The following is a 17,789-nucleotide window of genomic DNA, read 5'->3' as shown; positions in this document are numbered from 1 at the left end:
TACTCCAGATGAGGCCTCACCAATGTCGAATAGAGGGGAATGATCATGTGCCTCGATCTGCTGGCAATACCCCTACTTATACATCCCAAAATGCCGTTTGCCTTCTTGGCACAAGGGCACACTGTTGACTCTTATCCAGCTTCTCGTCCACTGTAACCCCTAGGTCCTTTTCTGCAGAACTGCTGCCTAGCCATTCAGTTCCTAGTCTGTAGCAGTGCATGGGATTCTTCCATCCTAAGTGCAGGACTCTGCACTTGTCCTTGTTGAACCTCATCAGATTTCTTTTGGCCCAATCTTCTAATTTGTCTAGGTCCCTCTGTATCGTATCCCTACCCTCCAGTGTATCTACCACTCCTCCCAGTTTAGTGTCATCTGCAAACTTGCTGAGGGTGCAGTCCACGCCATCCTCTGGATTGTTAATGAAGATATTGAACAAAACTGGCCCCAGGATCGACCCTTGGGGCACTCCGCTTGATACCGGTTGCCAACTAGACATGGAGCCATTGATCACTACCCGTTGAGCCCGACGATCTAGCCAGCTTTCTATCCACCTTATAGTCCATTCATCCAGCCCATACTTCTTCAACTTGCCGGCAAGAATACTGTGGGAGCCCGTATCAAAAGCTTTGCTAAAGTCAAGGAATAACACGTCCACTGTTTTCTCCTCATCCACAGAGCCAGTTATCTCCTCATAGAAGGCAATTAGGTTAGTCAGGCATGACTTGCCCTTGGTGAATTCATGCTGACTGTTCCTGATCACTTTCCTCTAAGTGCTTCAGAATTGATTCCTTGAGGACCTGCTCCATGATTTTTCCAGGGACTGAGGTGAGCCCAGAGCCCTCTCCTCCACCCCAAACCCCTTATCCCCAGTCCCACCCCAGATCCCGCACCCCCAGCTGGAGTCCTCCACCCCCCCGTCAGCCCGGAGCCCTCTCCCGCACCCTGAACCCTTTATTTCTGGCCCTACCCAGAGCCTGCACCCAGAGCCCATAACCCCTCCTGCACCCCAATTTACTGCCTTACTAAAAAAAGCTGGTGAAAGTGAGTGAGGGTGGGGAAGAGCAAGCGACGGGGGGAGGGGGGAATGGAGCAAGTGGGGGCAGGGCCTCAGAGAAGGGGCAGGGCAGGGTGTTTGGTTTTGTGCAGTTATAAAGCTGGCAACTGTAGTGACATAAAATGAAGAGACTGAGGAAGGGGGAGGTTTGGAGCACATAGCCAGTCATCACAGAGAAAGTCCAGTCATTGTTTCTGGCTGGTTCCTCTTGGCAGCTTTCCTATCCCTGTGGACTTGGGAGAAAAGGCACACTCCTCACACCAAGGTGACTCTTCAGATTTCCACTGCCTGTTCTAAAGCATGGGGGTGGAACTTCTCAATGAAAAGGTTGTAAGAATTTTTTTATGTGGGCAAAATGTGTCTATCCTAAGCTTGTTCTCAGAAACAGTTAAACTGTTTTAGCAGAAAATTTCCTAAAAATTCAGCATTAGGCACACATCTGGTATGAAAAACTTCAGCCTGAACAATTGAGGTTTGGTAAATTTTATAAGCTTTCGAAAACAGGGTCTTATAATAGGAAGTGTCTGGCCATAATTATATTTGTCTCTACCTTCTACCTATAATGTTTCACTGGCAAAGTGTACTGTATCCCCATTCGTTGCAGTTGTCAAAAATTCAACACTCAAACATCAGGCTCTTTTAATTAAAACCTTGTTAAGGCTGCTTAATTATGTGTACTACAAATGCACCCTTAATGAAGCCAGAAAATATCTGTTCTCTGTAATCCCTGAATCAAATTTTCAACCAGCAGTCATTAATTTATCTTCATTATACAAACATGCACCACCCACAATACACAAGCTTTCTCCTTCCACAAAAAATAAAAATAAAAGCTGTAACTTTGTCCTTGTGGAGAGGCATACTTTTCAAACAAGGTAGATTGATTAAGCAAGCATTAAACCTTGATTTAAATAATTGATTTTAATCATATTTTGTATATTACTCTTTAGTTATCTTTGAGAGGTTCATTCTCGTTGGTTGTTATAACCATTAAAACGTTGATTTGCAACTAAATGTACTTTTATTAAATTTGATACTACTTTTTGCTAACCAGAGGATACTGTATCTCTACATCTAAAAATTAATATAACTCAACATTCATGTAGTCAGATTACTAATTTTTGTTTTTTATGATGTTAGAAAATGATGAATTATTATTATTATTTATTTTATTATTACATGGTTTTTTTACTTGTGAATTGTCAAGCTGCAATTGGATGGAAATTGGAATTCAATTAAACGCACAAAAATGGCTTTGTAAAAAAAAATTTTGGTCATATAAAACTGCCTTATATCTGCTGTATACATAAGGAAAAAAGTTTATCAGCATGTTTTGCATTTGAAATTAATGTATTAAACCAATGTACATAATGTCTTGACTTCTTACTCAAATTATATTTTTATTTTCTTATAGCTTATTTCATCTTGCAAAACTGAAGACAAATTCCTGGCTAACAATGCCTGATAGTAAGTATTACAACCTTTAGTTATCTTGAAAAAACATTTAAGGATATCATGTTGTGTATTAAATATTGCTTAATTGGTGTAGGGGGAACCCAAATGAAATAAGGAACTAATAATGCAGGTATTATCTTTTTAGTTTAAAATGGAATTTGATTTGCTCAAGACCATGTGATTGGCCATACATTGATGTACCAATACATATCTGTTATTGAGAACATTTTAAAAATGAAATCTCATATATAAAGTTGGTGACTTCTTGTTAACTGCTCAGTGATCATAAAATCTTCAGAGTTGTAAAATTGTTAATCATAAAATTATGGTGAATTTAGTATGTGACTTAAAGTATGTTATTTTAGAAAGTATGTGGTGGGGCAAAACAAAGTTACCAAAGAAGCCTGTGGTACTCCAGTGCAATCCTACCCACATAGTATTTTAAAATAGTAAGTAATACTGTATAGTAAATAGAACTAATAGTTAACTTATAAAATGATAGGTCTAATACTTAACATATAAAAATACAGCTAACATTTTGACAGAAGCATCTTTAAGACTCAAAAAGATCATGTATCTTGAGGAAGTAAAACGTCATGTATATAAAAGCTTCAGGCTGGGGAAGAAAATGAACCCACCACACAATTAATACCAACTAAAGTAAGTAACTTATCTCCCCCCGTGGCGCCCCCCCCCCCAAAAAGTAGTCTTTATAAGAAGTGAATTTCTCTTTCATAATGACTAGGTGAGAGTCTTCAACAACAAAAATCAGGATTGTTGGAAATATAGATATACTGTTTTGAATATGGATTTTACAAATGTCTGGATTGATCTAGAAACATTAACATATTTTGATACAGGGATTTCTGAGATAAGTGACCTAAAACACAAATTATCTGCTATGTTAGGTGCTAAATCTGTTTGGGTATTTTGCTCTTTAGTTACTACTTGCTACTTACTGTAAAATATTTTTGAGGTATTTTGTTGTATTACAGTGTCACATTTTTTTTAATTGCTGTTCTGTAGCTGAAGCTGCATTTGGATGTTTGGTGCTGTTTGGTCCCTCATGATTATGAAATACCTTTCTATAAATATTTTTGCTTTTTTTTTTTTGTGCATCACGGAATACAGAAATGGAACAATCTCCTTCATTTAAATATAGGGACAGCTCTTGTAAAGAGAACATGTTATGTAGAATGCAGAGCAGGTGATGTATGTCAACGATGTTAATAGCTTGCATGTTGCCAAAATGGATATTAAATGATAGTTGAATTCACTTTTGAGGTTGCTGGCATAGGGTGTTCTTATTTCTTTTTTATAGAGAATGCTTCAGTGAAGATGTCAAGAGAAATAGCTTACTAGAAGAAATGTAAATTTAATTTTTTCTCTCTTTATCAGAAATATTTTCCCCAGGTCTGGCAAACTGAGTGGTGGTCATGACATAATAAAAATGCTACTCCTTTTTTGGCACTTGTATTATTGAATCAGAACACAAGGGTTGAGAGAGAGTATGTGATTTGGCTTTTAGGAGAGAATGGGATGCGGTAGAGAGAAATTGGGAGTAGAGGTGGGTTTTGTTTTATATTGAAGGGGAGTTAACAATTCAATTACTAAATTTTATTCTATATTAGGTTTGAATTCAGTGTGAACATTTGTACTGAATTCCTAAAAGTATATTTAAGAAAGTAGAATTGTTCTGCTAAATGGCTGTGTGGTCTGTAATGAACTGTTGAGATTAATAGCACTAATTCTCTTGATGGTCCTTTATGACTAAAACTGGAATGCATATGCTTGTCTGCGATTAGGTACCTCTTCAACATAACTTTCTTTTTTAGTAGTACATAGACAATAGAAACAAGACATAGCCATTAAGATCCAAAAATGGGAAGGAAGCTTGTAGCTTCTTTAAGCAGTGCAAAAGAATGGTGATTCATGGGGAAGACAAGTGAGGAAGAAGACCTGTATAGTGAATGTGTCAAGGTTGCTGATGTTGAATTTCAGCCTGCTCGCTTTGAATAATAAATCAATAGATTAGACATATAGAGAATTGATCACACAAGAGGTATATGGGTGTTTAATCAAGAGCAAAGGTTTTTAAACTTCTTGGGCAGTACTTCTGTAAAAACGGTGAAACATCTTTCTGTCTTTAAGCAGTGATGCTTGATGCTATATTTATAACCCCTCAGATCTTTTTATAATTGTCAGGGATTTTTTTGACCAACTAAACTTACCCCTTCTACCCCCGCACCCGTCCCCGGTGAAAAAAAATCCTCTTCGGACCAGCCATATGTGTTTCATATCTGTCTTTATGAAACGGTTGCTTGGTGTAAATTAAGAGATTCTGACTTGTGGATGACTTTAGAGTTGCAGGGGTAGCTCTTGCGCAGAACCAGAACCAGTCAGCAAAGAAATCTGGAGATAGGAGCAGTGGGATATTCAGTACTAATGTACAGGAAATAAATAGCAAAAACTAAAATTTGTACAATATGTAACCAAGTGGTGCGGGAGGGAATGTAACCTGACAGCTACACCTGTAATATTAGTACATTTGAACAAGGAGCCAAGGTAAATAGACTGTCTTAATTTTTTTCATGTAATAAATTATTTCTAATTGGAAAGGAATTGGATCAGATTGTAAAGAATATAGGATATTAGGTGTGAACAGATGAGTTTGAAGATGGGTTTTTGCAAGCCTTTGAACAAGCTTGCTAATAGTTGTTGTACTCATCTTTCCCTACCTCTGACATAGGTGTTTTCCTTTTTTTTTAAGGAGACACTGGTGTTATCCTGACACCACCGTTTCACACTCTCCCACCCTTTAAGTTGTGTACTGGGGATGTGTCTGGATTCATCTTACTTTACATTTTGCATACTATATTATCGTTCTTATGTGCTTGTAGTATTCTTTACCAGCTTATTGGGAGACATAACTCAAGCTTTTTACTCTCTAAAGCTGTGTCCTCCCTGCATTACTAGCTTGAGCTTCAGCAGCACCCAGTCTCCAACCCATCCTTCCCGATGGGCTACCTTGAGCTTAAAGCTCCAGTTATCTCAAACTAGAAACTTCTGGGTGCAGTGCACTCAATATACCACGAGATTAATGCCGTGGAAAAAAACCCCTCTGAGTCTGAAAATAAAACCACTGTAACTTAGCTTCTTTGTAGGTGTCACACAGGATTCCTACTAACCAACTCTCAGTATTTCTAGTTGTGTTATGAAGTAGTATGTTGCTATGAAACCTCAAATTATTTCCATCTTTCAGATGGCCATCTGTTAAAGCCTCCCCATACACATTCAACTTCAATTCCGACCCTAGAGGTACTTTGCTCTGACTAACCTTGTATGGCTCAAAAGAGAGAAGTCCCATAGGAGTCTCACAAGAACAGTGCTCCACTACAGCCTACTTCTCCTCTCAATGTTACAACTTCATTCATGTTGTCATACTCAGCTGCAAAACATTGACTTCAGCCTCATAGTTATTCATGTGCAAATAACACATTGCCACTAGGCAGGTCTGTAGTCATCTATCTGAGGTTGAAATTCACGTTGTGCATTTGAGTACATGTAATTGTGAGAAATTGAATGTGCATTTTGACTGGTAATATGTTGGAGCATAGATGAATTTATTTAAGTGAGTGAGTTTAAATCAGTTTTTAATTATTTAAATCAAGTGGGAAACCTTGAAATAAATAATTGATTTTAATCTTGTTTTGTGTTTGTACTTTTTAGTTATTTTCCTAAAGAGAGGTTCATTCTCATGTTCATTTGCAACCAAATATAGTCCTCACACTAAATTTGGTACTACTTTTTGCTAACCAGGAGGATACACTATGCACGGTTATGTAAGTAATTGTATAGTGTGAACATTCAGATACTTAATTTTTACATTTTTATTATGTTTAAAATGGTGAATGACTGCTTTACTTACTAGATAATTTTTTACTCTGGACGTATCAAGCTGCATTTGCATGGGAATTGGAATTCAATTAAAAGTACAAAAACAACATTTTTAAATTGTTAGATAAAAAAAGCTACCTTATGTGCTGTATACATAAACATTTTTTCTTAATAAAACATGTTTTGCATTTAAAACTTTGCTTTATTAAGCAAAGGAAGTATTATCTGCAGTTGGTGAATTGATGGATTGTTTCTGGTCACCATGAGCCAGATTTTTGAGGGTATTTAGGTGCCTGGAAATGCAGATAGATGCCTAATGGGATTTTCAAGATTTCTTAAGCAAGGTAGATACCTAACTCCCATTGAAATAAAATGAATTGACATTCAGTGGGAGTTAGGCATCTAGCCTGCTTAGGTGCCTCGTGGGATTTCCTAAAGCATCAATCACACATCTAAAATATAAAATGCCATTGAAAATCTGGCCCCATGTCCTTCAGATTGTTAGGGTTAGTAGATCTCATCCTTTCCCACCTGTTTTCATTCATAGATTGGAATAGGAAAACAAACTTTCCTGCTTTTTCAATTCCCAGTTGGTTTCTTAACTTTGAATGAGCTAATCCAAATGAAGAGCCTTTCTGCACCTGCTGGCTAAACCATTGCCAAAAGTAATTTAATGGAAGAGCTTTTCTACCCAACAGAAATTGAAAGTCCTTAAATTTGGGGATAAAATTGCTCCATTGTAGAGACTGAAAACAATATAGGTGCTTTCTTAATACAGTATATGATGTGATATATTTATAAAGTTTGAGTGGACCTCATAAATTAAAGATGTTTTCTTCTTGATGCTTTTTTAGTTATATAAAGAAACGTCCACAATTCATTCAGATTTTAGGATGAGTTCATCGATGCAGCATATTTATATTTATTTAAATTGTAATAATAAATTTAGGTCTTAACAAACTTTAAATTTACCTTTAAGCACAATTTTAAAAAAAATTACATAAAAATCTGATATTTGTGATTTTAAATAAAAAAAATCAGTTTATCCATCCTGGTTGGAGTGAGCAGTGTGTTCATTGTGGAGCTGAGGAATCTGAGCTGTGTGCTTGGGGGGCAAGGCACATGACTTGAGATGGATGTAGATGTGAATGTTATCTTAACTGGTGATTTTCTAGATTTTTAGTGATTCAATTGATTGGAATACAATTAAGCGGTCTTAACTGTACATTCATACTTTTTTGTGGGGGAATGTTTATAATGCCTTTTGTGGTTAACTAGTAAGAATTCTCAACAATAATTGGCAGGCCCATTGTGTGTCTCTGGCGTATGCAGGGTAATAAGCAAACATGAAGAAAACCAAGATAATGCATAAAATGTCAGTCATTTTATTTTTACAAGTGTAGCTGGCTATAGTATTAATTAGAATAATAATTACAGTAGTGATAATAGGAAACAGTACTATAATGTTCTGTTTAAATTGTTTAGTTGGAAAGAGACCACTCATCATTAGAATTATCAGGTATATGTATTCATTATGTGAGAATTAGCAAGGCTTAATGTAGAACAAGCCCAACTTTAGAATACTCAAATTGTTCACTCGTTACAGAAGTATTCCAAAGTCTTGGATTAGTTTTCCTCAATTATTTCTATTTTAGAATTTCATTCCTACTTCTCAAATCTGATGTGTCTGTTTCTGGCATTCTGTAATGACTACTTTTATCTTCAGCCAAAGGATATGTTGAAGTTTTTTTTTTTTTTTTTTTTTTAGTTTGTGTAAAGCGAAGTCTGCTTTATAGCAGGTGGATTGAATGGAATGAAGGAGTTCTCTTCCTTGAGATTACAAATTACACTTGTTTAAAAAATAGTATTATATGCTGTCGGGGTTTTAAGTCTGTTTTCACTTGGGTCTTCCAATCATTCCAAACTCCAAGTAAATTAGTGAGAGATTACAGGGAAGAGATTGTTTTCAAAGTCTACCGAGTCAATACCTATTGCACCGGATGCTGAAAACTTTAAATACAAACTCTTCCTTTCCCATACAATATTGAGAACAATTTCCTCTGTTCTCCTTAATATTCTGTTTCTTATTAATGGCAAAACTTTTCAGTCTAATATTGTTTTGAGTGTTAAAAATATTATGATAAATTAATGACCAACTGAACAATGAGTTTACCAACTTTCTTTTAATATTACTAGCAGAAATTGTACAGAATACATTGCTATCACGGATCTTTTAAGTTGCCTTTATGTTGTCAAAATTGCCTTTATAGTTCAGTGCCACCCTTTTTTTTTTTTTTTTTTTTTTTAACCCCACCCCAATTGGGAGTGTGTACGGGGGTTCCATGAAAGTGTTGAAACATCAGGATATATGAGATTATATACATTTTTTTTTTTTTTAAGAAATGGTTTCTCCTTCTTAATATTTTAATTTATAACTGTATTCTTAGTTTTACATGATATTATGAAAGTACAAAGTATTACATGAATCCCACATTCTGTCTTGCTACAAAGATGCTAAATTTACTGGCAGAGTTACTTGAGAAGATTAGTGGTCATTTCTAAAAAATCTCTTTTGTATTTCAAAGGGTTGTTTGTGGGTACAATAGGGACACAATCAAGTCTACAACTAGTAATAAACATCTATGCCAGTTAGCATGTAAGTGGTACACAACGAAATTTGATTTGTATTTAAATGTCTGCAAAACTGCAGTGGAAATAAAATATTTCAGTGGGCTTATTCGTAATTTGTGGTCCTGGGAATTCTACTGTTGCAGATTGTGGCCAAGAGTGATGGATAGTATTGCATTTACTATAAACAAGCCCAAATTGAGCAAAATGATTAACTATATTTCTCCACATTGTAAAAGAGAACTAATAGTTTGTAATTCTTTAAGAAGCAAGGGAAATAGAATACTCTGGAAAGAGTAGAAGATAGACATTTCCTTGAAAGAGCCAACAAGAATATTAGATGGAAAAACTTCCATTCACATTAATTTATTATGATTTTAAACGCCTATTGAACTCCAGTATGTACAAAGAGGAAATACCTGATACTGAGTGGGAATCCAGTTTGATTATATTTGCTTTGACTTTGCAATCGCATTAGTCCATAAATAAATGAAAGCAGCATTCCCAGTGAAAAAGGAACTGAGTTTTTTAAAAAACATTTCTCCTATGAAATATAGTTATGTGACCACCGTAATAGACAATGTTTTCCTATAACCTTATATATTTTTAAATGTTTGTCATTTTGTATTCTGTGTTGTATTGTTGAAACCCTCACTGTATCTTGAATAGCCAAGATAAAGACTTAAATACAGTGCTTTGTAACAGTGTTTAACAAAAAAGAAAGAGGTTGTAGAAGGAGAGGGTTGTATTGGAGAGAGAAGGCTGTGCAGCAGTCAGGATTCTGGGATGGTGAAGGAATCAATGTTTATAAGTGCCATGGGAAGCCTTTCAACTTTATTCCACTGGATGATGAGGCAGGAACAGGAGGAGAAGGTCTGCTTGGACCTAATTTTAAAGCCCAACCCAAGCTCAAGAGTGAGTCATTTTCATACCTGACCCAAACCTGAAGCTTGTAGGTGGGTTGTAAGGGTCTAGCCTCTGGCCTGGATTCTTTTCTTTGCCTCTCACTCCAGACTCCCTATTTGCATAAAGCCCATCTGCCTATTATAGCCTCCTTCCCCATGCACATACCTTCTTTACCCTAGGCCCAACACCCCTTGTTTCCCCCTGTTCCCTTGCATTCCCATTCTTTCTCTCTCTGAACTTCTCCCTCACTGTCTTCCTCATTGCCTTCAACAACAGAAAGCAGCACCGTGGGGAGAACTGGTGCTCAGTTTCTCTGCATCCTTGCCTCAGCTACTTCAGTGCACAGTGAAGCCTAGGCAGCCATGCCTTGATGCCCAAGGTAGTATGCAGCCACAGAAACTTTAAGGAGCAATGACAATTGGGGCCAAAATTATTTATTAAGGAGAATTCTTGAGTCCAGTCTTCTCTCATCACTGACTCATCAGACCAATAGAATGGTAGCATGTCAGTTAGCTGCAGAGGAAGGGTGGTGATTGGTTGTTGTTTTTGAAGGCAAGTTCCCCAATTATGAGTGTCCTGACCGTCCTCCTCTATAGTCTAAGTGCAAAATTCAATTCAGCCATAACTATGGAGCTGCGACCCGTGCTTCAGTTGCCAGATAAGCTATGAACCCATTTTTCATTTTGCATATCAAATTGATGAATACGCCGATCAGATTATAAATAAAAGCCATTCTTTAAGAGTTCCTTTCAAATAAAAATTTATTTGAGTTACTCAGTGGAAAAAAATATATTAATACAAATGTTTTGTTCAAAGTGCTTATACTTCTCACTTGTGTAGAGAATCTTCAAATTACTCATGTAAAATTGTGCTTCATATGAAGTATTTAATAGAGTAGTATTAAAACACTGCAGAACAAAACTTCCCTGATTGTGGATACTAGAAAAGGAATCTTCACATAGATTGTAATTTTTCCTTGAAATAGTTGACAAAGAAGGATTTACGTTAGTAATTTCTTGAAACACACTTCTTTACCTGTCTGCTTTTACAAACCTTTTATTGATTTTTTTGTTTCATAGAATATCAGGGTTGGAAGGGACCTCAGGAGGTCATCTAGTCCAACCCCCTGCTCAAAGCAGGACCAATCCCCAGACAGATTTTTGCCCCAAATCCCTAAATGGCCCCCTCAAGGATTGAACCCACAACCACAACCCTGGGTTTAACAGGCTAATGCTCAAACCACTGAGCTATCCCTGTTGCTAACACTGTTTTTCAAGTTTTCCTCTTGCTTATGCAATTACAGTGCAGGTTTCAATATACAAAATGACAAAATAATTGAATATACAAGGCTTTAGGAGAAGATTGACTACAGTGATGGCTTTATTTTAAAATCTCCCAAATAAAAGTATTTCATTGTAAGTATTGAAAGGGCACTTTGCTTTATATCTGTGTACACATAAAAACATTAAACAATTTTAATAAAGTTGTACAGTGTTAAGTCCACTAGATAATAATGAAACAATCTGCAAAATACAAAATAACTAACAAATTACAACTGCCCAATTAGGACTCTGTCCAGAATATTGTACCTTTTAGTAGGTTATACAAGTACATATTCAAAATAGGTCTTGGCAGACGGTGGACCTTTGATAGGCAGAGAATATATTCCTATGAAGACTTTCATTTTGTCACATGGATTTTGCAGTTCCTAATTAGCTATTGATGATTTTCTAGTGTTCTACATTAGGAAAGGGGCTGTGCAAATTAGAAGCAATGGAAACTTCTGTATCTAAAATTATCTATGCAATTTATAACTGATGAATGCTATCTCAATTTTTTTGCATTTTCAGTATTTGATTTAATTAGTGCCCTTATGTCTTTTCATTACCTACTAAAAAGTTATGTATGCCTCTGATAGCTTAGAAAATGAAAAAAACCCCCGTCTATTGGCTAAAATCATACTGAAGTTCAAAATCAAAAATTTGCAGTGAATATTTTATAAAAGGGTTGCTAAATTTTATTAACTTACCAGTTTGTTAAAGCCTATTATTTTTGTTTACAGAAATTACTTTGCAACTGGTTTTCGTATCAGTCGTTGATTAATCTTCATGTCCAGCATTATTTGATCCTGATTTCTGAATCATGGGACGGACGGGTAAGACTCATGCTGATTATACATGCGAGTGTTCTGATTTATGTTGCATAAAAATATAAAGATAAATTGGTTTAATTTTTGTTTGCCATGTGACTATATGCATGTTATAGTATCAAAAGACTAAGAGTGAACTGGCCTGAGATGACTGATAGCAATTAATGATTGATACACTGAAAACTTTTTGGCCTGTCACCAAAAATCCCTTTTTGGACCAGGGATCACTTTAAGATCAGATACTTTGTGAATAATCAGGGATAGAAATTAATTGGATGCCTCAATTCCAGCTTTCAAATGGTGTAATCTCATTTCTAGGAGTTAATGAGAATAGAAGGCTGAGGGGGGATATGATTGCTCTCTTTAAATATATCAAAGGGATTAATACCAAGGAGGGAGAGGAATTATTTCAGCTCAGTAGTAATGTGGACACGAGAACGAATGGATATAAACTGGTAGTGGGGAAGTTTAGGCTTGAAATTAGAAGAAGGTTTCTAACCGTCAGAGGGGTGAAATTTTGGAACAGCCTTCCAAGGGAAACGGTGGGGGCGAAAGACCTTTCTGGCTTCAAGATTAGGCTTGATAAGTTTATGGAGGGAATGGTTTGAAGGGATAACGTGGTTTTAGTCAATTAGGCATTAACGTGCCATCGCGGGTAAAATGAGGGTCCGGCTGTAGAATCTTGCCTGTATGCTCGGGGTACTGCTGATCGCCATATTTGGGGTCGGGAAGGAATTTTCCTCCAGGGTAGATTGGCAGAGGCCCTGGAGGTTTTTCGCCTTCCTCCGCAGCATAGGGCAGGGGTCGCAGGCTGGAAGATTCTGTTGTGGGTGGGTCAGCTTTTGTGGCCTGCATCATGCGGGAGGTCAGACTAGATGACCATATTGGTCCCTTCTGACCTTAAAGTCTATGAGTCTATGTGCTGCTAAACTCATTCTGGAATTGAAGGAAGCTGGTAATTGGAAAAACTAGATCTTAAAGCAAGGATAAGATCATCAAATTTAATAACTCCTCTGGCAGTTACAGCCAAAACTCACATCAGTTGGTGGAAGAGTGAAGGGTCTTTGTGGTCTTTGGCACAAATTGGCGGGAGCCCTACAAATGGGCAAACAGAGTATGTTGGCTCTGTTCCACTGGCTTGTATGAAAGTGTGGTGTAGTTATGGCATTACCCCCTCCATGTGTTCATTGTGTCTCTCAGCTGTAGATGCTCTTGGTCATGTGCACCAGGAGCACATTGAGATTCTGGCTGATCCCTCTGCGGGTGTCCTTAGGGGCAGAGGGCTTTTTTCACTTATTCCAGATTATGGGTAAAATGTTAATAGTGCCTTTGCTTAAGGTTGCCTCACATTTTCCATTAGAAGACCCTGTTTTCTGTGTCTTAAAACTTTTGAATTCTTTAACTGTTCGGGTTCAAATTTTCTAAGCTGAAGGTTTTTTGCAAGTTTCAACAAAACCAGTGTAAGCATTTCCCAGAATGAATTTTGAGGAAAAATGCATTGTTTTATTCATGTTAAATTCTCTTAGCCATTTCATTGAGAAGTGCCTCTGTGTTTTGGATGAGGAATTCAAAATTTGGCAAGGGGGGGTCACCTTGTTTTTTCTAGTCTGTTGGAAATATACCCAAATTTGGCCGAGTTATAAGCTGCTTTTATAAATAAATAAATCAGTTTGTACATGTTCAGTCGAGGTTTGTTAGAGACCGTCGGCTAAAGTTTCAAAAGATTCCATCTCACTGAGCGTGCTGTGTCCCTACGTGCTGACCAGACTGTACATGTATCATTCTCCAGAGTGACTGAAAATGCTTCATCCCCAGGCTGCAGGGGCTGAGCAGGACTTCCACTGCAGTTGTTCTTCCCAGTACCTCGGGGCTGATGTGGTATGTGGCACTGGAATGGACAGAAAGGAGACTAGTCTTTTGCTCACAGTATTCCTGCTGCTGGTACCCAGCAGCATGGAGAAGACTGTGCCTGACTGAATGTGAGGTTTTTGGTTTAAGTCAAGTTGGTTTAGCACATCATAAGTGTAGGGTCATACTTGAAAGCTACCTTTGGATAAAATAAAAGTTATAAGGGAGTGATTGAAGCTGTGCCACCTTAAAAAATTATGCAGTATTATACAGACATGTCCTGATGAAGAACATTTTCATATGAAAAGGTAACTAGTGGCTTGCTGGGAGTATAGGAAATCATAAATAAACCACAAAGAATATTTTTGAAAGATGGAAAACCATTTAAAATCCAAACTAGCCTCCAGCTGTGATATCTGAAGAGCATGTCCCAATTAAAATTCTCCATTAATGGAATATTACTTTATTTTGTTAGCCTGTTGCAATGTTTTGTAGCTACTGCAATATTTTTCATTTAAAAAAGGCAACACTTTCATAAGATACAGTAAATCAGTACCTGATTAAACTATTAATAAATCCTATTAAAACTGATTTATAATGAAAAAATTGAAAAATATTTATAGTGGAGATTGTCTTGCTGTCACCTTATGAGTGTCCTATGCTTTGAAAATAAACATAACTCCAGAACATTAAATCTATAGACAGTACACTAAAGTACCCATAACTACTGCTTTCATAAAGTTTAACACTTCAGTATTGGTCAATCTTTAAACACTTAGAAATGATCTAAATTTACAGTAAATGTTGAATATTTGATGTTCTGGAAACAGTCTGAGCCCTAACTGATTTCCCATACTCTTTTTACAATCTTCCCATTTAAATCCACTTGATTGTTCCACGTGATAATCAAGAGCCTGCACTATTTGTTTAGAGCTGACCCCTGAAGAAGGAAAAACCTGATCTTTGTTCCCTGGACCCCAGATATGGCTGCCAGAGCCCACTTTGCAGAACACCAAATGCAAGAAAAAAAATTAGCTTGTGGTATCATGAAGATGAAGTACTGTTATAGCACTGGTCTAGGACTCAGGAGATCAAGGTTCTCAGTTCAGCCACCAGAATAATGTAGCTAGAGTTGACATAGCATAGGTCGCCTTACTGCAGTGTCTACACCGCACTGGGTCGATGGGAGAAACTCTCCCATCGACTTACCTTATATTTCTCGTTCCGGTGGAGTACCGAAGTCGACGGGAGAGCAATCTGCGGTCGATTTAGTAGGTCTTCGGTAGATTGACCCCTGGTGCATCGATCGCCGCAACATTGATCCCCGGTAAGCATAGACATACCCTAAATCTCCTTTGCTGCAGATTAAGTCCATGAATTCTTTTCGTACCTTCAGTGGACATAAAGAACAATTGATCACCATCCTCTTCGTAACAGCCCTTAACATATTTGAAGACTATCAGGTTGTTCATCTTCCCCCCCCCCCCCCCGCTATCTTTTCTCAAGACTAAACATGCCCTTTTTTTAACTTTTCCTCATACATTTGGTTTTTCTAACCCTTTTATCATTTTTGTTGCTCTCCTCTAGACTCTTCACTTTATCTACATCTTTCTTAAAACGTGATGCCCAAAATTGGACATAATACTCCAGCTGAGGGTTCATCAGGGCTAAATAGATTGGAACAATTACTTCCTGTATCCTACATACAACATTCCTATTAATATATCCCAGAATGTCATTTGTCTTTTTCACAATAGCATCACATTGACGGCTCATTCAATTTGTTATCCACTATTGCCCCCAGATCTACGTTAATTTCTTGCTTTGTTTGTATAAGATATGGGATTTTAAAATTGTCCTGTCTTTATTACTATAAACTATATAAAATATTCCTATTGTGTCCACTTACCTGGCATTTTCCATTTCCCACATCGGCTGAACAAAGACGCACCCTCTTTTATACACTGATGCAAACAAGTTACGTATTGCCCCTCTGACATGATGAGTTATCACCCTTTACTTTATACATGTTGGTTCGATCAAAACATCTCTCACTTTGTCAGGGGTCAGTATTTCCTTGTATCCTCTTCGGGCCGTGTGTTTACACCATAAGCTTGTATTGGGGTGTTCTGATACTACCTTTCTGGAATGTGTTTACATGAATACAGTGTACTTAATGCCTAGGGGTGCTTGTGTTTTTGCAACACCAGCCCTGTTTTTGCCAATTTCATGTATTGGACAGTGAACCTGCAAGCAGGCATCTGCTTTGTAACAGGGCAGGGCCTGACTTTAGTTTGGGCCTTAGGCCTTGCAGTAGGCCCTTATATCAGGTCTCAGGCTGTCTCTTTCTACTACACTGAAAACTTGGCTTCTATTGGACATGTACAATCATTTGTGGGTATCTAAATCTTGTGTATAAATCACATATCAACTTGACCTGTTGCTCACACAAGGCAAATTAAGGATCTACCAGGTGATGTGTATACATTATTATTTGTCTGGAATGGTGGGTATTTCCATACATTATACATATGTAATTAATTATACGTGCCTTACTTTGGCAATCTGGCACAAAGTATTTAAAGCCTCACAACACCCTTATGAGTGAGCATATCTCCAGCACCCTGGATAGGGAAATGAGGTACAGAAAGGCTGTTGCTTATCAAGGCTGCACAGTGAGACTTGCTGGAAATGAAACCCAGAACTCCTGATTGCAAATCCCATGCGATAAACACTAGACCATGCACCCTTATTTGAAATGAGTAGTACCAAAGGTTAACTTTCATTTTTAAAGCATTTTACAAAAATTAAGCAATCCTTTGAACAACACAATTTTCATCTCTGATTATGGCCAAATTCTGTGAAACATAGCTTTTTTTAATGTAGTGTTGCAATTTGGATTTTCTTTTTGTGTGTGTATTGAGTGTTATATAAAAGTATATTGAGAAGAGAATGGCTAAAACCCAGAAAAGGCATACTTGTTTATAATCAGGAAACAAAGACTATGTTCAGTGACAGTTAAGGTTGCATTAGGACACACCTAGGCACTCAAAACCTTAAAAGCAGGGAAATAAGATAAGGAGAAAAACTCCTGTTTCTTTCCACCTTCTTATTACTTACAATGTTGTTAGTATCTAGAACACCATATGGTTTTCACTTCTGTGTCCAACAGATACCAAAAAGCAATACATACCCAACTTCATCAAATTTGCACTCTAAAGTGAAACCTTAACGGTAACATCAGCAGTGTGAAAGCAAAATAAGTTCCAAAAGCATGTGACAGACATGTCAAACTGTTGATGCAAGAGACTGAGGTCACTGAGTTTTGCATGACCGAGTGAACTGAATAAAGTTGGGCTATGTATTGCTGTCTAATATGGATTGGAGATGGAAGTGAATGCCTTTTGGAGGAAGTTTTAACAGCATTGTACACAATGTAAAGATGATAAGGAATACTGGAAACTTTTATGTTAACTTGAAAGCATAAAAGTATGAACAGACAAGGGTTTAAGTGGGTAGGATGGGTTTTGGTGCAACCTAAACTGTCACTAACCTTAATTCTTGTTTAATTTCTCACACAGTAGCAACTTGGGGGCCAGCTGAGGGTTAAAGCCACATTGTGCTAGGTGCTGTGTAGAAATGTAGTAAAAAGACTGCTGTCCAAAGAGAACTGATAATCAATGGCTGCAAGCTAAATTGGGGCTTGAATTTGACAATGCAGCAGGTGACTGAAACAGGCAAATGGGGAGTGAAGAGAAGGGTGGGAATATGAGCTAAGAATAAAACCAGAATTTTATGCATAATAAGCAGTAGTATTATGATATATATTTAATTATTGACCCAGTCCTGTTC

At 37.2% G+C, this 17,789-nt stretch overlaps 1 protein-coding gene across 1 annotated transcript in view; it reads left to right on the top strand.

Annotated features, from left to right (window-relative positions):
- EFR3A (EFR3 homolog A) overlaps positions 1–17,789 on the top strand; it is a 162,714-nt gene that overhangs the window by 10,006 nt on the left and 134,919 nt on the right. The window contains exons 2-3 of the mRNA XM_065398651.1: positions 2,469–2,521; positions 12,003–12,095. Coding sequence (XP_065254723.1) covers positions 12,083–12,095 — 13 coding nt within the window. The 5' untranslated portion in view covers positions 2,469–2,521; positions 12,003–12,082. The remainder of the gene's footprint in view (positions 1–2,468; positions 2,522–12,002; positions 12,096–17,789) is intronic.

The sequence above is a fragment of the Emys orbicularis genome, chromosome 2 (genome assembly GCF_028017835.1).
Source record: "Emys orbicularis isolate rEmyOrb1 chromosome 2, rEmyOrb1.hap1, whole genome shotgun sequence".
Classification (NCBI taxonomy): Eukaryota; Metazoa; Chordata; order Testudines; family Emydidae; genus Emys; species Emys orbicularis.
The sequence above is the reverse complement of the archived record's forward strand: the minus strand, read 5'-3'. Positions and strand labels throughout refer to the sequence as shown.